This window comes from Sylvia atricapilla, chromosome 3 (genome assembly GCF_009819655.1).
Source record: "Sylvia atricapilla isolate bSylAtr1 chromosome 3, bSylAtr1.pri, whole genome shotgun sequence".
Classification (NCBI taxonomy): domain Eukaryota; kingdom Metazoa; phylum Chordata; class Aves; order Passeriformes; family Sylviidae; genus Sylvia; species Sylvia atricapilla.
This window is the reverse complement of record NC_089142.1, coordinates 113,048,158-113,072,512: the sequence shown is the minus strand read 5'-3', so window position 1 is coordinate 113,072,512 and position 24,355 is coordinate 113,048,158. Positions and strand designations below refer to the sequence as shown.

The 24,355-nt window shown below is 44.6% G+C and overlaps 1 protein-coding gene across 2 annotated transcripts; it reads left to right on the top strand.

Annotated features, from left to right (window-relative positions):
* The first annotated feature begins 12,430 nt into the window (after positions 1-12,430).
* Positions 12,431-23,383, top strand: ENTPD6 (ectonucleoside triphosphate diphosphohydrolase 6). Of its 2 annotated transcripts, none has more exons than XM_066316724.1 (13): positions 12,431-12,823; positions 13,857-13,933; positions 14,340-14,483; positions 14,915-14,990; positions 16,185-16,224; positions 17,376-17,460; positions 18,703-18,782; positions 19,721-19,785; positions 20,103-20,204; positions 20,649-20,789; positions 21,689-21,745; positions 22,379-22,491; positions 22,747-23,383. In XM_066316724.1, exons 1-13 carry the CDS (start codon positions 12,565-12,567, stop codon positions 22,834-22,836), a joined length of 1,329 nt encoding a protein of 442 aa, XP_066172821.1. In that variant the 5' UTR covers positions 12,431-12,564; the 3' UTR covers positions 22,837-23,383. The 2 variants fall into 2 exon arrangements, with proteins under 2 accessions (XP_066172821.1, XP_066172820.1); XM_066316723.1 differs by having other exon boundaries at positions 12,433-12,823; positions 16,185-16,220; positions 17,372-17,460.
* The last annotated feature ends 972 nt before the right edge of the window (positions 23,384-24,355 follow it).

Sequence of the window (24,355 nt, the reverse complement as noted above, 5' to 3'; positions counted from 1 at the left end):
CCTGAGAGGCTTCAATTTGATTTCCAGCTTAGCCATGAGCTCTCAGTGATCTCTTGAACAACCAGCTCCCTAGGACATGGAGACCCCTGCTAAGTCTGTCCTGTGTGCCTGCACACTGGAGCAGAGAGGGTTTATTCACAGTACAGCCACAGTACTAAACACTGTAACATCTCCCACCTTGCTTCTTCTCCATGCTCAAGCCATGGTGGGAAATAGGAATGCACCAGCTTGTTCCATTTCTGTGTTCAGGTTTGGCACATGATCACATCTCAGCAATGGCCTCCACAAAGGTTTCCACACACACAAACATTTCAGCAATACAAAATCTGAGCAGCACAAGACCAACACTGTTTGCAGCTGTAGCTGGGTGCAGGCGAGACCTGACTGGACACATCATCTGCCAGCAAAGGTCTCCTTGTCTTTCATAACCCAGCAGGATGAGACTCTCCAATATTCCCAGTACCTTGGACACCTGCCACTGACCCAGCATGTCAAATTCACACAAACCCTTCTGCAGATGGCAAAACTGCAACCCCTCTCTGCTGTGACCTGCTTTCCCTGCTCCACCTTGTGAGGAGTGTGACAGCAGGCACTACTCAGCCCCTGCCTCTCAAGGCAGAGGACACCTGAACACTCAGCCCTGGTACAGCCGTGCTGCCCATGCATTCCCAGACATCCTAGATGAGGACAATATCAGTAAAGCATCTGTGACACAAGGAGGAGTGACACAGCATTGCAGCTGCTCTTGCTGCAGTCACTCCAGTCTCCATACTGTGGTTGTTCCAAGGTCCCTTTCTTGGAGGGTTTGCTAAATCTGGATATACAGGTTCAGAGAATCAAAGCATTATTTTCCCCACAGGAGCTGGGATCCAGCATATGCTGTGGCTGCCTGGGGCTCAGACTTTAGGTGTCTATGTGCAATCCTGGAAACCCTAAACACCTTTTAAGCAGCTGGTCAGTGGGAAGCCCAAGCAGCTGCACATTTTCCCGGGACACATGGCAACGAAGTCCTGCAGGCAGAGGAAGGAACAGAAATGGATGGATGCTTCAACCACAAGGCCGTTGTCCTGAAATGACTCCACATACAGCAGGGACTCATCTGCTTGGAGCATTTCCTTTCCTTCCCCACACACATCCTGCATCTGCCTGCTCTGAAGACAAACTGCTTTCACTTCCCAGCAGTTCCTCAGAGAGTATCTCATCTGATTAATTTGCAGGTAGATAGAGGACAGAGCAGTAAAAAATTCTGAAGATCCTTTTTTAAAGACTAGGTAAACTGCAACTTGCCAGAGAAACTCAGGTTTTCATGGAAATTGAGTGATATTCAGTGAAAAGCTACTGGCGTGCATAATGAGAAAATACCTAATTCTCCCAAAGAAGGTTTTATGCCCCTAAGTGCGTGGACAATAACCTGGAAGGGTTAGATTACAGCTAGTAATGTCACGCAGACCTCTAGAGAAGATTAAGTCAGGAGTTTTGTTATTAAAGGTGTACCATTCATGAGCCTAACTCCACTACACTGCTAGAAACTAAACTATAGTAAAAAAGGTTAACAGCCTTCCACAAGACAACTTGTCCTTATTGGTGCATATTCCAATTAAAAAAAAAATAATCTTGAGAAATAACAAATGAAACCACCATCCCATTTGGTGTCCAGCCCATCTTATCTGCTCTGTAATATTATTTGTCCTCACAAAATCCTGTTACAGTCTTTTCCCTTGTTTTGCCAGCAAGATGAGGATTCTTTCAGTCACGGGGCTGGTTCCTCAGCTGCTGTGGACTGACCCAGCTTTCTCATCAAACAGGACTATGTTGACTTATATCAGCTGGGAATCTGTTAGCTCTCCTGCTTCACATGGAATGGACTCACAAAGATTATCAGTTAGCTTTAAGACTATCATGTTTTTATTGTAAAGAAATCACTCTAAAAGCATTTTTCTCTATCCACTTTTTAAGAATCCAATCCTCTGCCATAGCTTAAGGACAAACAATTTCATGATTACCACCAGCAGAGCCAAGGCCAACTTGAGAAAATTTTATTTATTTCCTGATAACATAATCCATATCCCACTGAATTGCCATGTGAAATATACTCCTGTGTAATACCAAAGTGTTAATGGCACAGAGTAAAACCACAAGCTGGTTTGAAATGCAGAGATTTTGAAGGAAAAGATATGAAATCACATAATGCAGCTCCATAATCGTTCGACAATAAATGATCCTTTTATCCGATTATTATTTCAGTTGCACGTCTTTAATAAAATGCAGCAGCCACCCATTCCCCAAAGCATTTAGACCACAGTTATGATCAAAGAGCAATGGCTGTAGCAGGAAAGCTTCATCCTGGTCCTTTTTTACCCCATGCACAGCCCGAGCTCCTCAAATCTCAGGACCATCAATGAAGTGAGACTTAGGATCACAGGCGCTATTGCTTTAGACTGCAGCAGCTCCAAGGAAATCATCACATCAATGGTTCCCAACTAGCAGGCAGGAAATGGCAAGGACAGACACTGAAATAAAAAGACAGCACTGAAATACAGGGTCACCAATAGAATCAAAGACAGCAAGGAGGAAGTTCGTTCTTTTACCAAGAGCAAACTGTTTTCCTGCTTGTTAGATGGCCTTCCCACAAAATGCTGATTGTTGAGCTGTCATTCACTGTTCAGAGCAATTTTAAGCCAATAAACTTCTGCAGTTTCAAACAAGGAAAGAAGCAATGGTCACATGTTTTGGAGAAATTTGGGCGTGAGTACCTGCCCCTACCTTTCCAAGGAGGAAAAGTAGATAACTCAGTATGTAAAGAATTTGGGAGAGCTAACATAGCATCGGGAAGTCCTGCTTTTTATGGTTTCAGAACAAACAACCTTTTTCTATGAGATTATAAGTTGGCTCAAACATTACAAACATGCTGACAAAATACTACTAGAGTATCTCAAAGGAATTTTTTCATTCTGGTTTAAATAGAAATAAGTGTAATACAAAATTGGCTGTGCCCATATTGGCAAGTTCTCAATATATTTGACTGCTAAATCCTCGAATCAACATCAGCCTTTTCTCAGCCCAGAGGAATTTGGTTAACCACTGAGCTGCAAAGAAACATTAAATGTTACTGAGTTTCCATCACATTTGCAAAGGTGATAAATCAACACTAAATAGCACAGGGTCTGGTCAGATGTGCAAGCAAATGGAGCCACTTGCAAAAAGAGATTTTTTGCTTTCAAAAAACATATCTATCTCTCTATGGAAAAAGATGGTGACTGGAGACAGTCCTTTGGGATGGTACCTAAAATAGCTAAGAAAATGTTAAGTAATATGCCTTGGTTGGAAAACATTCTCTCCCAGAAGCAAGATAAATTTGTGTAAAAAAAGAAGGGGCATATTTTTCACTATGGATTCCCTAATGTCATTCACAGTAGCAAAAAAAATTGCTGTTCTTAACTGTACCAACTATGAACTTGGCTGTTCATACAGAGTGTCATGTGCACATGGGGTAGAGTGACACTATTCACCCTCAGAAAAGACATTATCAGAAACTACAGAATAAAGATATGAGGCAGAGCTGGATTTTATTTTATTTTTTTTAATCTGGGGAGGGGGGTGGTGCTGCTGCTCTGTGGCCTCTAGCGACTCGAAGTTAAAAACATAAATGCCACAGAGCATCTCCCACATCAGCTTCTGAGATTTCCCAGAAGAAAAGCAGATGTTCTGCAGGACATTCACATCACCTGACCACAACTCGTTTTTCTATTTTTTTTTTCAGCCTTGGCAGTAGCCACTGGACTACCAAGGCTCTGGACATCTGTCAGGAGTGGAGTGGTCCAAAAGGTGATCATATAGCAGCACCTGAATACTTGTATTAGGGCCTGCAAGGTGAGCAGCTGAGCTAAAACCCAGCTCAGGACAGTGATGGTGGAGAAACATCAGCATGTTCAAAGCTGGGCAGAAAAACCCTTAGACACCAGCACAAATGAACAAAGCTGGTGAGAGCACAGCCTCTTGAGCAGGCACAGATTAACTGGAATATCTGACCAAAATGCCAGATGACAGATATGTGACAGGTACAGTCACACCTTACCTATACTGCCCCTCTGTTGACCAGGTAGCAGTGATGTGAAGTTTGGGGTTTTGAGTTGGAGAACTAAATGTGGTGTGAACACTGAGAAGGACTGTCTATTCTGTTAGATTCCTTTTCTTCCAATGTCACTCTTCACCATCTCCAGCAAATTCAGACTAGAACGAAAGCAATGCCACTAAATCAGTCAGAGTATATTGCTAGCTCTGGTGTTTCTTTGGTTGCTAAAATCCCAACATGGAATTTCTCCAGAAATGAAGGAGCAGTTCAGCTATAGGACTGGGGCCTATAACTCTCCACATCTCCAAGCACAGAGCATGTGCACCAGGAATGGCAGTACAAGCTACACAGCTGTCATGTGTTTTCTTTCACACACACACACACACAAAAGCTATGAAATGAGCAAAAATCTTTGCACAACTCGTGCCGCAATTACACTAGCATTAGCCCTGAGAATTAGAAACACAAAGAGGCAACATCCCTCAGAATTACTTTTTCCTGCTTAGGGACTCCACCTTCTGCCTATCCTCACCGAGGAAGACGCTCCGACTTCTCGCTGGGGTTGGAAGCATTCGTCCAAATTACTTTTTTTTATTCATGGGCCTTCCTTAACAGCAATGATAAGAATAACAAATCCTGTGGGAGCAATGTAACTAATTCATGCGCGGATGTGCAAATGGGCAATTTGCAAACTAATTGCTCCTGCACAATGTGCTGTGCAGACAGGTTGTCCAAACACTGGCTCTGCGCACTATTTTGTAGCCGCCTGGTAAGAGGCGGTTGAAATAGTTTCTGGGCAGACAATGGGCTTGCTCAAGTGTGCAACTATTTCGGAGGGAAGCTATCCCGCCCACCCTGGGTGGCGAAGGTTTGTTCTGCCTTCGTCCAGCTGCCGTGTTGTGCCAGGAAAATACAGGGGCCATGTGCGGGACAAAACAGTTTTGCCTTATTGCCTCTGCCAGCTTGGGAGGAGGCAGGGAGTATCAGCAGCATATGGGCCCCGGGGGATTTCAGCCATTTAACAAACATTATATGCTCCATAACAAAACAACAATATTTTGGTACTTAGATCAACCAAATAACTAAATTAGGTTCCCTAGACGGTGAGGACTGGTATGCTAATTGGCTTGCCTTGTGGATTTTCTATGCGGCTCCCCAAGAAACAGATTGGCCCATTTTTCAGGCAAGTGATTGTTAATTGGAGTAATGAATAGCAGGCTGGAGGGTCCCATCATTTCGCTTGGTAAATTCAAACTCCTGTTATTCATGAGGATAAGTGAGAGGTTTTTATGGGTGGTGGGCAAACAGCTGGGCCCAGGTCAACTCCAATGCGGTTTTCTTTCTCTTTACACAGGGAAATTCAGCAACTGATTCCACCATCCCTCTGGGATGCTGTGCTCTTCAAACAGCTGAATTGTCCCCAAGAAGGGCTTGCGCCTCTGACTGAAGAAGGCCAGCAGTATGTTTACTGAGCAGATTTTTGCTGATCTGCTCCTCTGACTGTGGTCCCTAACACAAGCAACCTCTGCTGCCTCTGGGAAAGTCCTCAGCTTTGCTGTGCTCTGCTTCTCTGGTAGCTCCGATGTGACCCAGCCCTCAGGCCCACACCAGCAGGGGTGAAGGCCTTGTTTCCAACCTCTGCAATGCCAGGCTTTGCTTACAAAGTGTGGAACAATGAGCTCTCTCTGTTGCCACAAGCGTTGCTGTGAGCCAGCCTCTCCCATCTCCCTGGGGCTGAGCAGTCCTTTCCAGACCAGCTCTGTGGTTGCCCCCAGGACACCTGCCTTCTCTGCTGGGCCATCTTCCCTGCAAGTGCTTTCTGCACCGTGACTCAACGTACAGACTGCCTGAAAACCACAGCCCAACTATTCACCAAGGAAAACCCCATGAAAATTTCAGAAATGGGTCCCTCTGGGGCATTTCAACTACTATTCCACAACTAATAGAGTTTCAGTTTGTTAGCTGAGCCAAAAAATAGCTTTTTCAAATTCACAGAGATGTAATAGCTTTTAAAAGCTCTTCTATAGAAGAGATTGAGATCAATCTTCTACAGAGGAAGCAGAATGATAAGGTGAGTAATTACTTCCTTCTCCCTCAGAATATTCACAATTGACTCCAAGATTATGACAAGATCATAAATTTTTTTCTTAACAAAAGCTTGTTAAAGGCATGGGCTGTCTGTGCCACTCAACAACCAGACTACCAAATGAATAATATGTATATTTGAATAAACATTTTGCCCACCAACCCACTGGTAAAACATATATTTCTGACTGCCTGGAAAATCGTCCCTAACATGAAATACAAGGGACAGTTTCTGAAATTGCAAACAGTTAAAAAATGCAGCAATTTATTTTTTCATCCTCTCCATCTATTTCTTCTCCAAAAGCAGCTACTTGGAGTCAGTGCTATTTGACAGCCCACAGATGGGCGCATTTATAATAAATTTGGAGAAGTTAAAAACAGAGTGATAGCAGACACAAAACAAAAATCTGGGGAATTCTCCTTAATTAGATTACACTCATCACACCCTGTCTATCTGAATGAGGACACAGCAGTGGAAACCGCCTGACAGCGTTGCTAATACAACTGAGGGGTCTGTGGCAGCAGACATCTGTTTTAAAGCCCTGATCCAAATCTGCCCCTAGAGGCAAATCAGCCAGGCTTTGGATGTCGGTCTGTAACGTTAAAAGCAAAATTCATACTTGCTGGGAGCAGGTGCAGTTCCACTAAACTCACCACATTTCAACGGCACCCTGGATTTCAAACAGCTCCAGCAGTCTGCAAGTGAAGCACAAGCACAAGGAGAAACAGACCCGTTCATTATAAAACACTCAGCCATCAGCAAGGTGCAGTAATGCTGTTTCCCATACTAGAAAGGTCTCAAAATGTGACCAAAGTGCAAAGTACAGTCAGCCCCTACTTGCTGCCCTACAAATCAAGGGCTTGAAAATTTTCCTATGCTGTATTTTCTCCCTCATGCTTAATTTTCTTGCATACAGACCTGCCAGAGAATCTTGCATACATACCCTTGCTCAGAAAAACAATAAAAACAATTTTCCTTTATTTTTCCCCCTCTGAAAGCAGAATCTATTAATGTTTTATTACAACAGTCCATGGTACATGTCAAATATGGAGGGACCAAGGAGGAAAATCTGACAATGATCCTCGTGTACATCACTTCAGACAGCAGGCACACACCTTAGAATAAATAAATAACTGTTAAGCTATCCCCATTCATGTTTATAATTAGTGCAATCTATTTAACAAACAGGCACATAATATAGGTCAATTATGTAGGTCATGATAAATTTATGAAGAACTTCAGCCTGTAGGGCACTAAAAAGACCACGTTGAGGCAGCATTTCCAAAGTTACAGTTCGTTTCTGCACATGGCTTGTGAGCAGCATTTATGAACAGCAGAGACCTCCTCAGTTTTTCTGGTTTGTGGTACTAGCAAGGAAAACATCAGTGGCATCCCCTGGGAGACACCCCCTAGGATACAAGCACAGAACTGCCTCTCCAGAATATTGGACCAGTTACTACTTTCAGCCAAAATTGCCAGAAGCATAAATGTCTCAAAGGTGTTTAATTTCTATGACTTTGTCAAAATCTGGTGGGTATAGAGAGGGGAAACAGAGAAATGTGTTACTTATGCTGCCTCCATGGGAAAGGAAATGGTATCTCAGCATTTGTCTGGTATGTTTGATCATGGCCCTCCCAACCAGGGACAGATGCAGCTGCAGAGAAGTTGCAGGACATGCCAAGTCCTGCTTTGCTGGGAATTTTGGGAAGGAATGATGAAGAACCACAGTGGAGGACATCAGAGAGCAGCAGGTGGTATGTGGGGTTTCAGGTAAGTGACAGGACCTCAGAATCACCTATCCTTCCCAGGATTCCAGTTTAATAATTCTCATTTGGACATCCAAAACAATTATTCTTATAACACGGGACTGGCAGAGATAATTTCCCAAATGGTTACAAATAATCTGTATTCTGCTTCAGGTTTGATAAAAATAACACACCAAGCTATGAATCTAAATGTACAGGTAATATGTACATTATGTAGATATCATACTTGAAAATTTGTTACAAATCTCAGACTGTGTGGCTTAATTCTAAGAATGACCACAGTACTGTGTGTGACACAGTTTCAGGAATGGATCCCAAACTCTTTAAACCACCTACACTCCATCCGAGGTCCGCAGCTGAGGGAAGGGGGTTTCCAAGAGCAGCCTGAGAACTGTTCTCATGCACATAAGTAATGCTTTTGACAGGAGGGAGAAAAAAAAAACCAAAACAACTCCGTATTAAATTCACATTTCTTTGGAATCTCTAGTCTTAACTGTAGCATTTTCTATGAACACATATGCAAGACATTTCAATTTCAACTAAGAGAAATAAATACTGTACCATTTTGCCCCTCCCCGGGGAAATGGTGTTCCTGACAAAATACTGCTCTCTGCTGGCCTTGCCCTGCTTTTCCTCAAGGGCCACACCTCCTGAGATCTGCCTTCCATCCTGAAAAGAAACATCTTCTTTTGCTGACTTAGCAATCAGTGACAGGAGCATTTCTTTATTTAGGATTGAAAAAAATTATTTTGCTAAGAAAAACCATACTGATAACATCGAAATCTTCCGTCTTGGAGAAAAAATTGCAAGTAGTCCTTCACCCCGAGTAACCCTCCAGAAGTATTCCCGTTTTCTTGCAACCTGGAAGAAGAAACAGGCTGTTAATGTAGCAGGCTCTGTGTTGTGAGGAGTTCAGATGACTGTGTGTTTCTAAATATAAGGGGACTCAAATTCTGTTCTAGGTTTCAGGAAACTTGCTCCTAGGTGGGAATTTTCACAGCAGCCCAAAACCCCAGTGACAACCACAGAATTTGATATGGAGCTCCCTAGTCTTTTACTTCGAAGGACAATTCCAGATCTGAGTAGCTCCCTAGCCCAAAGTTTGTAGCGTCTTCACTTCCTATTCCCATTTTTTTGTTGTTGCTGTTTTACCGAAAGGGGATCACTCAGAACAAAGCTAACTGAAAACCAGCTTATTGCATTGAATTTACCTTCACACTGCCACTAGATATCACTGAGCTACACCTGGCATAGCAAGAGCCATTAAAAAAAAATCATTTTTTAGTCTGTCAATATCTCATATGTTGGGGCAAACAAGCTGATGCCAATGCTGCAGACTCACCAAGGCCAGTGACCATCCCCAACTATGACCATGACCATCCTCCCCTCAGTCCTGGAGATAAAAGTATTCACCAGCAGTCAGGCTGCATCTTTCCTGAGGTTCTCCTGTCTATTTCCTCCCGATGGGTTTACCGCTCCCGAGACACCTGACTGACAGGAATGCCACATAAGCAATTTTGGGATTAGCAACTACAGGAATCAGCAGAGCATTGTCGGATGTCTTTTTCTCTCAAGCCACTGGCAGACTCATGTTTCTGTGGTGGAGAAACTCCTCACCTTGAGGACTGCTTGTGTTGTTGTCCACAAAAATCAGATTCATTACCCAATAAGCCAACAACTGCACATTCAGAGAGGTGTTTGATTATTTGTTTCAGAGCTGCACAAGCCTGCGTGATATTCTACAAACCAATGGTGCCTCTTAGGACCTTCCAGACCACTATTTATACACAGATATTTAGTACTAGTAACCTCCCAAGTACATCTTGAGGGCAACCCAAAATGTTACTGTGTTCCCTGTCTATCTGTGCCCCAAATTGTTATTGTCTCTAAGACCCTGCAACCAGAAAAGAGAACCGGAGTGGGAGGTGTCATGGCCCCTTTTAAACTTTTTGTTCAGGAGGGGTTAGTGACATTTAGCAATTCTGTTTCCTGTGGTTATTTTCAGGTTTTTTTGTTTTTTGGGTTTTTGGGGGGGGGGGGGGGGGTTTGGGGGGGGTGGTTTTTGTTTGTTTCTTTGGGTGTGGTTTTTTGTTGTGGTTTTTTTTTTTTTCTTGTTCCTGTTTCAGTTCTTGACAAATTTATTCTTACACACACATCTATTTGTGTTCATTCCTTATTGGTGGAAGGGGATTGGTTAAAACTAAAGGGAGATAACTCATTTAGAGTATCCACCTCTTAAATTGTCTTAAACCAAAATACTACAGCCGCGCTATTAGGACTGGTTAGTAATTATCATATGAACTATGTGACCCACCTGATTTCTGTACATGCTCATGTCTTCACCTGGACAGCACTTTTTTGACCTACGGGCATGATTTTTTAGTTGTATAATGAACATGTTTCAGCTGTAGGATACATGGACCTTGAGTGTTTCGCCAAGTTGGCAATGGACATACATCAACACCCTGATGTACATCATCCTGAAGACCTCGTTGGCTCCACGGTGTCCTCAACTAAGCGACGGTGATGTTAACTACTATCTGATTCAAGATAATTTTTACACATTCCACATTCTCCGACACTGCTCCTCCACACCCTTCTGACTCGGAGGCGTTTCGCCTTCTATTTTTCATTGTTGTTGTCGAGGGCGCGCCGGCAGCGAACCCGCCCTGAGAGGCTCGGCGCCGTGGGCTCGCCCCGCCCACCCCTCACGGCCCCGCCCACCCCTCACGGCCCCGCCCACCCGCACGGCCCCGCCCACCCCTCACGGCCCCGCCCACCCCTCACGGCCCCGCCCCGCCCACCCCTCACGGCCCCGCCCACCCCTCACGGCCCCGCCCACCCCACACGGCCCCGCCCCGCCCACCCCTCACGGCCCCCGCCCACCCCTCACGGCCCGCCCACCCCTCACGGCCCCGCCCACCCCTCACGGCCCCCGTCCACCCCTCACGGCCCCGCCCACCCCACACGGCCCCGCCCACCCCACACAGGGCCCCCCGCCCCTCTCCTCACGGGGTCTCCCACCCTCCCCTCACGGGCCCGCCCCGCCCTCCCCTCACGGGGCCGCCCCGCGCCTGCGCGGTGGGCGAGGCCGGCCGCGAGCCGGGCGGCGGCGGTGCCATGGCGGGGCCGGCGTGAGTTCGGGAGGGAGGAGGGAGGAAAGAAGAGAAAGGGAGGAAAAAGGAAGGAGGAATTGCGGACGGCGGGACAGTGGTCTGTGTGTGAGCGGCCACCCCGCGGGGTGGGCGGGTCGGGCCCGCGCCGGCCCGGGGTGTGCCGGGCTGTCGGCTGTATTCCCGGCTCCGAGGCGCCAGCGGGAAGCTTTTCCCTTGCGGCAAGTCTTGGCGTTCTCTGACGAAGGCAGGGAAGGGACAGCCGCGATTCTCTCCAGGCGAACGGCAGGAGTGGTTTAGCGCTTCCAGGCTGCCGTGCCTCCTGGTTTTTCAAGCCCGCGCTCTCCTGCGGTGTCGCCTCGGAGAATCAGCCGGTCCCTGCGGCTTTTGTCCCTCCTTTGACATTTAGCGCTGCTGTAGCTGCAGCTGAGGCCTGCCTGGCACCAGGAGCATCGGAGTGATCGCCCCACAGACCTGCAGCGTTTGCCACCTGCGTCTCTCTCTCTACCTGCTGATAGAAGCCAGGAAGATTTTTCATTTAGTTGCAATGCCATCTTTCTGATTTCTGTGTCGTGGCAATCAGCAGTTCCCTTTCCCTTAAGCTGATCCATTCGTTATGTGTATATGTGCCTGTGATTTTGTTTTCCTCCATTTTAATGAAATTTTATGTTACACGTTTCTGGAAATACTCTGTAATCACCTTGATTTTAAATTCCTCCCCTTCATGCCTTCTGTATGCTTCCCGAGTTCACATCAAGAGGTTACATATGTGTCAAAAACCTTATTTAATTCAACTTCATCAGTTGATTTCCTTTCCCTTTATTACTCTATCAAAAAAGGAAAATGATGTGTAATTTTGCTCCCCATAAATCACCACCGCCTGTTTTTTAATCATCTGAATGATAGTGTCTGAGGGCTTGTAGATTTTGTGGGTTGTGTTTTGCTGGGGTTTCTTTCCTGGTGTTGGAGGTGGGAGAGGAGAGCACTCAGTTCCCTGGATCTTGTATCTTGCCTTTTAAACGTTAATTTTAAATTGTCCTTGTCCAGTCTTCTGGGACCTCCCTCACCATCCAGGAACTAACAAAATAACCACCCAGGGAAGCTATGGGATCTTTGTCCTCAGAGTTGGAGGGTTCCAGCAGCTTCCCCTGCTGTGAGCAGGAGGTGTGATGAGAAACCTCTTGAGGTCCCCTCCCACTTCAGTTACTGTGTTTTGTCTTCTCTGAACCCTCTTTAGTTTGTGCCTTGTTAGGCAATGGGAGAAGGAAGATTTGTGCTGCTCCATGCCTCAAAGTGAGCTGTGGGACTGAAGGAGGTGCTAAATGAGGCTGCATTCCTTCTGTTCACTGGGAAAGTAGTGTCCAGTGTCGTGGGCATCTGACTTCTAGATCCTTCTGTCAGGTTGGGAAAATAAAACAGATCTTTTCTTTTCTGTTGGATGTAGGAGTGATGTGGGAACCGCCTGTTCTGCGTGAAGGACAAGGAACAGATCACTTGATAGAGGGAGGAAACAAAACATCCCGTTAAATGGAAGCCATGAAAATATCAAAGCGGTTCTTCGCTTTTGGGATTTTGACATGCATAGCTGTTTATGTTGCATACATAAAATGGCACTTGGGCTCCAGACCATTTATGGGAGCCACAGAAGGAGTTGCTGAAAGCAGGGGAGATAAACTGACCCATCAGGCAGTGACCACAGACCTCTCTGTCTTTTATGGAATTATGTTTGACGCAGGAAGCACGGGAACTCGCATCCATATATTTAAATTTGCACAGCAGCCAAGAGGTATGTCCTGCTCATTGCATGACAGATTAAGTCTTCCATAAACTGTGGAGGAGATTATTTGTGACAAGTTTCTAGGGTTTATTTGAACATACACGCTTCAGGTCTTTCCAGAGAGCCATCAGGAGGTATATTATGGTTCAGGCATGTGTATTTGGATGAAATTGTGAAAATACTCAACAAGGAGAAAATGCTGTAATGTCAGAATACGAAGTAAATAGCAGCTGTACTTCTAGAGTAGTGTCTCAAAGAATGGCAATTTTTCATCACACTGGTGGAAGAGAGAGTTATAAATTCAAACTGCCTTATTTCTCCAAATTTTTTTGGTTGTTAGGTATTTCCAGTTCCTGGTAGTGAGCTGCTTCTCTCTACATTGTCTGTTTTAGTACATCCTTGTCTTCAGTGTTGGGTTTAAACTGCAAAACAAAACAGAAAATTGGAAATAATTTGATTAAAATTGCTGTGTATTGCATCTGGACAGAAATTACTTCTGTAAATTGAGACAAAGTGTACAAAAAAGCTCCAGCTTTCCTCTGGATTAGTCAGCTTTAATGTTTTTATGTTGTCAGCTCCCATTTGTGAAACTCTTACAGATCAAAGAACCTTGTTGAGGCTGTGAGCTGGTGATCTAAAGGCTCTGATGAAGATTAGCAGTGCTGTGTATGGTGTGATTGGCCTCTGGGGAACACCTTAGGGTCACATAATGCATTGGTGTAAGGCTCAGCCACCAAAGGTGCTAAAAACAGCCCATGGATTTCCTTCTTTTTTGATATCTCCATGTTTTTGCTTCTTCCTTGTCTGCTTCATTTGAAACACAATTTCAGAATGTATCACAGCAAACTCTATCCAGTGTAGCATTGCCTGGACTGCAGATTTATACAAGGTACTGCAGCTTTCCAAAATACTGAAGTCATTAGACAGAGGCTTCAATTGACTTCCATTAGCACATAATAATGGAATTTTTAAAATGGTTTTCTTTTTGTGTATGCAAAATTATTTGTGCCATTACTTATTTTGGAATACTGCTTTTGAACAGAGACTCCCAGATTAACCCATGAGACGTTTAAAGCACTGAAACCAGGTCTGTCTGCATATGCTGATGATGTCGAAAAGGTAATTTAAGTTATTTCTTTCCTGTCTTCCTTACCTTCTGGTTTGCAGGGACCTGGGGATTCCTAAGGGACAGACTTAGACCCAGCTCATAGTGTTTTACAAAAGCCTTTGCTTTCCAAGAATTTGTCATAGTGCCTTTTGAGTCAAAAAAATTGTGGCAGAGAGTTCTGTTTCACTGTTTGAGAAAGTGACCTCTTTCTGTTTTGGACCTGTTGATCAATAATTTCCATTATATCCCCTAGACCTTATGCTGTAGTGGGATGGTGGGTCCTGCACCTTCTCTTGACCCATTTTGATACCAATTTGTCTCTGTTTCACATTTACAGTAAATCATACCTCTGATCACCCTTTTGATCCTTCAAAAGAATTTTTAAGATGCCTTTTATTGTTCTTTCTCCGCTCACAGAGTGGCCAGGGAATAAAAGAGCTCCTGGAGGTAGCAAAGAAGGAAGTTCCTATGGAGCTGTGGAAGTTTACTCCTCTGGTCCTGAAAGCCACAGCTGGCCTACGCTTGCTGCCAGGAGAGAAAGCTCAGAAGTTGCTGGAAAAAGTATTGTCTCTTGTCTTTCCATTTGCTTTCCAAAGAACATGCTCCTGTTAAAAATGCAGCACCCTGAGACATTCCTGGAAGCTAGGGTGTCCATCCCCTGCCTTTCCCATGTATGTATAATGAATACCATGAGGGTCACCAGTTCCAGCAAAGCAAACGGGATTCCTCCCCATGTCCATCCTTGTTAATGGCATTTCTGAGCAGCCTTCGTGCTTGAAAACCCATCACGTCCATTCCTGGTTCTGCACCAAACTGCAGGGCCAGCGCATAAAGGCTGCTGCTTGTTGCACTCTTGAACTTCAAACAAAGTGGTGAGCAGCATTCAGGATCTGGCCCAAGAAGGGGGGTAGTAGTGTAAAACTAGGGTTTTAAAAGCTTGTTTTTCAGCTGAAAAAGTCTTTCTCTGAATGTAGCATTTCTTTGAACTACAGGTGAAGGAGATTTTTCAGGCCTCTCCCTTCTTTGTGAGGGACAATTGCGTGTCGATAATGAATGGAACAGATGAAGGTAAGTAACTTTATGGAGACTCTCTGCAGTCCTGGAAATTCCTGCTGCACTGTGACAAGTCCCTGCCTGCTGTAGTGGGAACCCATAAGACAGAAGCAGAGTTTTTATGTGGCCATAGACAGTGCCTGCCAAAGAAACCTTGTGCTATGTTGTCCAGTTTGAGTTTGAAAGCTCTGTGTTGAGCAGTTCCTGTAGGATCACCAGAAAGCCACTGTGCAGTCAGCACTTCTGGGAAAGTTTCAGAATATCTGCTTGTTGAGATGGTCTTCCACAACTGGGGTAGCCCACTCTGCTCTTGACAGTGCTTATCAAAACTCTCTGGAAGTATTTGATCATAATGTTAGTTTTATCTCATGTGAGTTCAATCTTAAAAGAAATTGTTATATAGGGAAGAAAATACATGCTGAAGTAAGTTCATGTTCATCCAAAAATGTTGAGGACAGAATGTCAAAATTCTAAGTAAGTGAGCTTTGAAATATGTTTTAAATCTGCTCAGAAACCAAGTATTAAAATAGCTGAGGCTGTTTATGAGTTTCTCTTCTTGCTACTTATTGGAGGAAAGACATTCTTTTCCTTTTGTTTTAAAATCAGTAATAGTAATGATAGCCTAGGTTCAGCCAAGGATTGAAGTGGGCCGTGCTCTCTGGCATGCCTTGAGTTTTAATCACATGAATAAATATTTGAATTTGTTAACATAAGGCCACTGATTCACCTAATTTATGTGGAACAGTTATTAAAACAAGAAGAGGACAAAAACAGCATAGCTCTCAAAAAATGCTTAGAGGAAAACAGGCAAAATTAGAACACTGAAAGGTGAAAATTCTTAATATTCATGAAGAAAAATGGAATGCCTGACACCAAACAAAAGTCAACAGTGGATGTTTTCCTAGGAAATTAACAATATGAGTTTCAGTCTCTTTGTCTTTTAGCTAAGGACTGTAGCCTTTGTGACTTCCTGCCTAAGTTTTTCACCTATGAAATACAGATTTCTCCAGACATTTCATGGGGCTTCTCTCCCAAATATCACATAAGCTCTGAGAGAAGGTCATTCTCTTTGTTCAAATAGTCTAATATTAGTTTTGTCAGCCACTGACAGTTCTGGAAACCTTGTAATATGACTTGACTTACTTGTTGCTGCTGTTAGATTAAATGTTATGATCTAAGCAGGTGTCTTCTGAATCTTTTCCTTATTAGGTATTTCAGCCTGGATCACAATAAATTTTTTAACAGGTATGTGTACATGAGCATGTGTATAAAGATATGACCAATGCTGTGAAATTCCTGCTCTTTTCTGCCCCTGTGTGGAATTTGCCCATTCACTGGGGTGGAATGGGAGAAAGAAGACTCTGAGAAGTCAGCAGTTTGTTTTTGGCCTGGCCTATTTAAGTCATTAGGATTTTGTCCATTTACTTGATGGAGTGAGGAGTTTAATCCTTTTTCCTAGATGTTTAATGTAGCTTTTCTTTCAGTTCCCTGTAGGGTACCAGAGCATTTTATTCCTTTTTAGAGCCTGCTGTGACTCTGGCCGAATTTATTGTGTGAATATTCTAGATGTGCTTGGCAGCTGCAAAGAGTAAAAGAAGGTGCTATGCTACTTCCTTACAGATTTATAACACAGAAATGCCACGGGTGTTTACACTGCTGAGTGAGAAAAGGGTAGCTGAAGAGTAGAGAGAAAAATAAGCTGAAGACCTCTCTGACAATACATGAAGCACTCTGCCATCCAAGTGCTCTGTTCAGCACACAGTGTGTGGGGCAGTGTGCTCTGGTGCTTTTTATGTTCTCAGGAAACATCAGAAAGGGCAGTGATCTTCAAAGGTCAGCTATCTTGAGGTGTACTGAGGTACTTGGCACAGACTGTCCTTGTCAGGAAGGTGCATTTGAAGGAACTAAGTGAGAAGAGCTAGATCTAAATGAGAGCAGACAGAGGTCTTGGCTGGCAGCAGGAAGAATTCCAAGAGAGCTGAGTCTCTTAGGCCAGCTCTTTTCAGTCTGTCATCCCTTTGGCCATAGGAATCTAGAAAATATTGCTAAGGGGTGAGGGAGAGGTGGCCAAGAAAACCACATTCCTCTGCGTTACAAAGTGGTTACCAGAGGAGAGTTTGCAAAAGGTCTGCATCCAAAACGTTTAGGAATGCAATAACCAAAGCTGCTGTGATTAGGACAGGAACAGCCACCAAAGAAATAAGAGGCTTGTCACTTTAAGATTTAGATAAAGCCAAAATCAGTGCCCAATAGATAACAGTGTAATTTAGTGCTGTGCAGAAGCTGAGAGTGGAGTTAGATTGTTCTCTTTCCTTACCACTGTGCCTCTGGTTTTGTTCCTAGCCAGTTTTTCACTGTGCCCATGGTGGCTTTCTCTGTTCTGTCACACATTTCAGGCAGGCTAGATGACCCGCAGAAGAGGAGTGTAGGGATGCTGGATTTGGGTGGTGGCTCAACACAGATCACCTTCCTTCCACGCACCAAGGTAACGTGGGCATGCACACTGTGGGGAAATGCTGCTGCAGGTATCTCTAACTGCTCAGATTGCTTGCCTTTGGAGACAGAGCAAGAGTTTTGTCAGGGTGACATGACTTGGTCATATGTGCCTTTTTATAGTCAGTCCTAGAGGCACTCACAACTCTTTGTCCAGTTCCATGTGTCAGTGGTGCTTGTGGGGAGTCTGTCAGGGCTGCTTTATCTCATGGAGGACACCAGGGTTCACCTGAATGTCTTAATCCTTGGCTTTCAGTTTGTACAGCTCATAACAAAGAACCCAAAAAGCAAGGCTATTAATGAATTCAAATTCAGCATTTAGCCTACACTGGGGTTTAAGAACACAGTAAGGTGCCTTCTCAATCCTTGTTTCTGGTTGTCCTGAGTTCATTCAGTTGCAAATGAATGCCATTTTAGCTTCCTGATGTGGCATTTTTCCAAGTGTTCTGTGAAGCCCTGTGGTTCTGGTATTGTAAGGCTTTGGCCTGAGCAGAGATAGTGCTCATAGTAAAGCTGCATAAAAGCAAAGGGATGGGGTGCTGTATCCAGTGTCCCAGCCTGGGATAATCAAGACATTGCACTGTTTCAGCAGAATGACAAGGGATGTGGAAATTCAGGACATAGAGAAGGAATTAAAAAATGAGCAGCATGAGCAGCCCTGTGGCCTGAGCTTTGCTCCCCACAAACACTCTAGCTGTGCTGATGCACTTGGGGAACAGGCTGCCCTTTCATTCCTTCAGACCAAAGGCTGATCCTCGCTCTGTTCCTTGGCAAGCACAGGGATGTGCTTTTCCTCTGGCTTGTGCAAGTTCACAGATGAATTCACTCCAGTAGGAAGTTAATGCGTGCCTGGCCTTCCTATTAGTTTGCACACAGCTCCTGTAGTAGGGATCATGTGAAGAGGCAGTTGCTGTACTCTCTGGACAAAAGCAGTTGAGAGCTGGAGTAAGGATTCCTTTTTAATGAAAGTAATTCTTTTATAGAGGATATTAGTGTGGACACAAGTATAACCAGTTGAAACCCTGTCATGTGAAGATGCTCCCAGGTCCAGGTTTTGTGGTTGTCTTGCCTGTCAGCAGTCAAATTGAAATCCTTGCAAATTCATAATTTCTTACTGAATCGTGCTAGGATTGTTTCACTAGGATTGTTTTTCCCAATGTGTTGGAAGATTACCTTGTTGATGTTTGCTGCTGGCTGGCAGAAACCTGCCAGTGACATCTTCTTCTCCCTCCAGGCAACTCTCCAGACATCTCCATCTGGCCACACAACTTCATTTCAGATGTTTAACCACACCTACAGGCTATATTCATACAGGTTAGTTGTGGAAAAGAGAGCACAGTGCTCAGATGGAACCTTTCTGTGAAGCCAGGGAGACTAAGGTGTTTTTCTGGAGTGGGGTCCTTGCAAATGAATACTGTGAAGAAGCAGAGAAACTTGAGCCCCGTGATTTTGGAGGATTAACCTTGGCTGCCCGCCATGTGCCCACCAAATCCCTCTATCACTCCAATTCTATTAACAGGACAGGGGGAAGAAAATATGACCAAAACTCATGGGTCGAAATAAGGACAAGGAGGTCATCAGTTATTGTCATGGGCAAAACAGTCTTGACTTTAATTTAATTTATTTAGTATTTAATTTAATTTATTGCCAATTAAACAGTAAGATAATGAGAAATAAGAACAAAATCAAAACACTTTCCCTCCACCCCTCCTTCTCAGGCTCAGCTTCACTTCCAACTCTTATACCTTCTCACCACTGAGCAGCACAGGAAGATGGAGAATGGGAGTTGCAGTCAGTTCATAATACTTTGTCTTTCTTACTTCTTCCTCACTGTCTTCTCTGCTCCCAGAGTTTTGGGCAGAGGCCAGCAGCTTCTTCCTGCCCGTGTTCGCTGTGCAGTGTGTTTGGGCTCAGAAAGTCAATCTCTATGCAATGTCTGGGCTGCCTTTGAGGAGGGTAGGAGTACCCAGTGAGGTACCAGGAGTAGAGTTAGGGAAATGCCATTGGCAGTTCTCCAAGAGCCAGATTACAACTGACAGCTGTTGCCTGAGCTTTTTCAAAGAGAAATTATGCTTCTGGATAAGATAATATGAGAGCAGGCTGTCACACTGTTTCCCTCATGTGAATAAGCTGCTGCCTTGTGCCACTTTGCTCTGGCTGTGTAGAGGAGACTGGCATGTCCCAGCTAGGTTGTCAGTGGAGTGTCAGGGGAAGGATGTCTGTTGCTCACAGAGGCTTTTCTCCCTTTGCAGTTACCTGGGACTTGGGCTGATGTCAGCAAGGCTTGCCATTTTGGGAGGAGTTGAGGGAAAACCCTGTAAGTTATGAGCAGTCCTCAGATGCTGGATCTGAGCTCAGGGTGTGTAGTCCTGTGATGAGGGAGGAGGCATGTGGGCTCCTGTCACCATGGCTGGGTGCATTTGAGACAAATGCAGGAAGTGACACTGAGAGATCCCAGGAGACCTGGATTCTTTCCAGCCTCAGGCTGGGGGCAGGTATGGGACATCCAAACCATGGCTGGGCTGTGGAGGGGCTTTGCTGAGGCTGCAGGACAGTATGGAGCAGGGCTGGGGTGAAGGATTTGAATTTACTCCTTATGTCTTTTCCTAATGGGGCTTTGTTTTACTTCTGCAGTAGGAGAAGGAGAGGAATTGATCAGCCCTTGTTTACCACCTGGCTTCAAATCCGAATGGCAACATGCTGAGATAGTGTACAAAATTAAAGGACAGAAGGCAGGTATAGTGATTTATCACTCTTGCTATCTAGGTTAGCTGCTATTAGCACAGCAAATGATACACTCTCATCCTCTTTCAAAGACACCAGACTGTTTACTGTCCTGTCTGGCTCCTCTTGATGTGCTGTCAAAGAGGTCCTGCAGTTCCTTTGTCTTGTGCCATGATGTATCTATCCAGTTCATGAAGCTGCTAGAAGTGATGCAGATGGAGCTGAGCAGTCCTTGAACAGGTCTTTCAAAATCCTTCTGCCTCAAATTATGTTGTCCATCTCTGATCTATCACATAGTCCCAACCTGAGGATGGTGGGTGTCTGCCTCTGGAAGAAGATGCAGAGTTTTGCAATTTTGCAAAAAGGAGCCTGTTTCCTGGCAGATGCTAAATAAATTCTATATACACTTAACTCTCAGCCTGTAATATGGTGGGGTTTTTTTTGGTCTTCTTTTAGGTGAGCCTCTGTATGAGTCTTGTTCTAATAAAGTGGCAAAGATGCTCTACAGAAAAGTACATAGAGCTGGAGAAGTGAAGGACCTGGACTTCTACATCTTCTCTTACTACTATGACTGTGCAGCAGAGGCTGGTCTCATAGGTATGTCTGCTCCTGGGTAGGTTTCATTTTAAATGGCAAGTTATGGAAGCAGTGGGAGCACTTGCACACATCATGATGCTTTGCTAGGCTGTCATGGAAATTAGTCTGTCATTACACTGTTGTGCAGCATTGATCTTGACTTGATATTAATTTCTATAGAGAAGATACTGGGGCTGTGAAATAGGACCTATAGCTTTTGATAATAGTTTTTAAACAAACTGTTGGCATTTCAGAAATGGTTGATGCCTAATTAGCTCTAAAATCCAAAATAAGAAAAGCTTCATCATGATAAACAAATTTCTTGGGCAGTAAAGCAGTAAAAATTATTTGGGCTGTGTGTTTGCTTCACTGACCTTTTTAGATGGAATGAAGATTTTCAGATATTTCCACATGCATTCAGAATGCATTACATCTCTTTTCCAGTGGTGTGCTTGTGTACAAAAGGCTGTCATATTCAGTGGTAAAAAGCAGATAATGAGATCTCAAGTTAGTTTGGATAAACATTCCCCCTTCCTCAGCCACTCTCTTTTTACAGCTGATTTCTGATTTAACGTGTTGCAGAGTAGCACTGCCCTGTCAGATCTGGTCACAGGTGTTCACCGTCCAGGGCAGTGCAGAAATGGGAGTCAGGTGAGATGGTCTGTAAACTTGTTAAGCTTCTGTAGGAAACAAGGCTAAAGGTTCTTCATAAACCAAGGCTTTTGAATCTATCTTGAGAATCTTTTGGCAGTTCTTTTACCGTTATAACTGATCTGAATTTTGACATTGATTTCAGTGGCTCAAGGTTTGATTTCCAAACAACTTTTATGACTTGAGTCTACAATTGCCTTTGTACAAAGACCATAAAAAACTGTTGTGTTTTGGGGGGTTTTTTGTTTGTTTGTTTGTCTTTCTTTTAGATAAGGAAAAAGGAGGAAGCTTAACTGTCAGTGACTTTGAAATTGCAGCTAAATATGGTGAGTAAAATACAAACACATACTAGTAATTGTGTGTAAATTCATTCAAGGTGGCAAATGTGGGACACACTAAGAAGCCTGATGCTCTTAAGTAAATGTTGAGTCCCTCTAAATAGCATCTAACCAAGATTTCTGCTTATTTCTGAAAATCTCACCTATTTTTATATTAATTTTTGCTTTTGCAGTGGGTGTCATTTTGAGTTTATCTATTCTTTTTCTTTTGTTTGGATTTTTTTAATTTTGGTTTTGTCAACACCTTTTGACCTTTTTCAACACCTTTGTCAACACCTTTCTTAAGCTGGTGCTTAAGAAAGATAACATACCTGAGGTTGCTCAGCTATTGGAAGACTTGAAGTAAATAGAAGAAAGGCTCTTTGCCTGGAGATACACAAGAAACAAGATATTCTGTCTTAGGGGAGAGACAGAATGTCTTGATCTTCCTTACAAAGCTTATGTGCTTATCCTAATGTGTGTAATGTCATTTAGGGCCCATTGTAACAGGTTCCACCACTGCGCAGTTCAACTGACAAGAGCTGTTTCGTAGATCCACTTGAGATTTTTCAAGCAGGGCTGTTGTTAGACCTGAGCCCACAGTCTCAGTGTGCATTCAGACACTGTTTTCTTTCTTCTCAGTTTGTAAGACCATGGAAATCAGCCCTGGAAATAGTCCTTTCCTCTGCATGGACCTCACATACATCACCTTCCTGCTCCAGGAACTCGGCTTCCCAAAGAGCCAAGGCTTTAAGGTGAAGCTCAGAGTGGATTTCTGGGGAGAGTGGGCAGGAGGATGCTGAGGCAGGAGTCAGGAGCTTGGTTCTTGATTTGCCTTCTTGCTACAACAAATGGTCTGCAATCGTGGGTGCTGCAACACTCTTCCCACAGTGGTGGTAACTGTTTATCATAATCTTCAGCACTGTATCCACCTTGCATGCTTCAGATTCTCCCAAAGAATTGTGTTCTAACTTTTCTGGCTTTTTTTTTTTTTTTTTTTTTTTGTACAGCTTGCCCGGAAAATTGACAATGTTGAAACGAGTTGGGCATTGGGAGCTACTTTCCATTACATCGACTCGCTCAATAGACTGCAGTACTAACACTCCAGGAAAGTGGCTTTTGGGAATTTCCATGTTTTTGAAGCCCAGCATGGGAGACCCTATTGAAGGATGTGCTTTTGGCTTCCAGAGTCCTTTGGAAGATCACCATGAACTACACTCCTTTCCTCCTACTCCCTCCCAAGTCCCCACCATCACTAGCTCATTTTTACAGTGCAGAGTGTAAAGGAAAAGCCTTGATTTGACAGTATGTGCCATCAGCCTCATGTAAAACTTGATCATTTTGGAAGGAAAACCAGGACTCTGCAGGACATCTATGATCTCTATGAGAAGAACACACCTTTTTTGGAATATGCCTGTACTATGTGCTTGCAAGTGTGCTGAAGTTGCTGAACAGTCACTCCAGAAGGAACTCTTTACCGTCCTGATTTCAGGGTGCTTTTTTCCTGTTTGTCAGCAGTTTTCAGTGATGGTTTTTATTTTACTGCTCCTGTGTTCAAAGGTAAACTTGTGAGTGTGCAAAAATGCTGCATTTACACAGAATGCTGCTGACAAGCAGCAGCTTTGAAATGCAGCATGGAAGTCACAATTCTGTGTTCCAGTTGCTGAAGGAGAAAGGCTCAGGAAGACTCTAGAACTGGATAGAGGCTTGGAGGCATGATGGAGCCTGTGTGCCCTGTAGGGTTAAAGCCTAGTGTTGATTCCCTGGGTGTTGGGAGGTGAATGGTGGAAGACAGCACCAGATTTGCTGGATGACCAAGGCCTGGGAGCTGGCTACAAGGATAATGATGGATTTGACAGTTCCAGAGTTGGTCAGAGGAAGACAGAGGAACAAGATGCAGCCACAAAAATAAACCCTGAGCATGGCTCACTGGACATTGCAGACTTTCATGCCCTGGCAAGGCTGATGCAGGGCAGGGGATGAATGCATTTGCATGGTATTTTGGGTGTCTCTTCCTGCAGACACATCTGTGCTAAATGAATGTATTGTGGTTGCAGTGAGCCAGGGCAGGGTAGCTGAGGTGCTCCACTCCAACAGTGCCTGGTACATGGGCAGGGAGAGATCACAGGGGCTGGAGGGGATATGCTGTGCTTTTTGAAATCTAACTGTGGATTTGTGATGTATTTGATGAATGTATAGAGAAGACCCAAGTGGTCTTTTGGGGGTGCAGGAGAGCCCAGCTTCCCCGAGAGCCCTGACTCCTGGGCTCAGGGCAGCAGTACAGGACACGGCAGTCTGCTGTGTGCCATGGCTGCTGGCTCCGCGTACCGGTGACACTTGAATCTCGCTGTGCCGATAATAAACCCCCAATTTAAAATCAGAAAAGTGGCGCTGGGGTGGCTTTTAGCCCAGAGCCCGCACGGAGGGTGGGATGAGAAATCCCTGCCCTGACGCCATCCGCGACCCCTCGTGACGTCAGTCACTCCGCCATCCGAGCGCTCCGGTGCCACCGCAGCCCCCAGCCGCCCTCCCGGTCCCCCTCGGCCCGCCCCGGCCCCGGCCCCGCCTCGTGGCGGGCGGAGGAGGCGCAGGCGCGGCGGCCTCGTCCCGGCTGCGGCG

Excerpts from the sequence above, each read along its gene's own strand:
- ENTPD6 (XM_066316724.1), top strand. The coding sequence starts at position 12,565 with ATGGAAGCCATGAAAATATCAAAGCGGTTCTTCGCTTTTGGGATTTTG. Across the intron at positions 14,484-14,914 it reads CTCAGAAGTTGCTGGAAAAA|GTGAAGGAGATTTTTCAGGC; the intron begins GTATTGTCTCTT and ends TTTGAACTACAG. Across the intron at positions 19,786-20,102 it reads AGGAGTTGAGGGAAAACCCT|TAGGAGAAGGAGAGGAATTG; the intron begins GTAAGTTATGAG and ends TTACTTCTGCAG.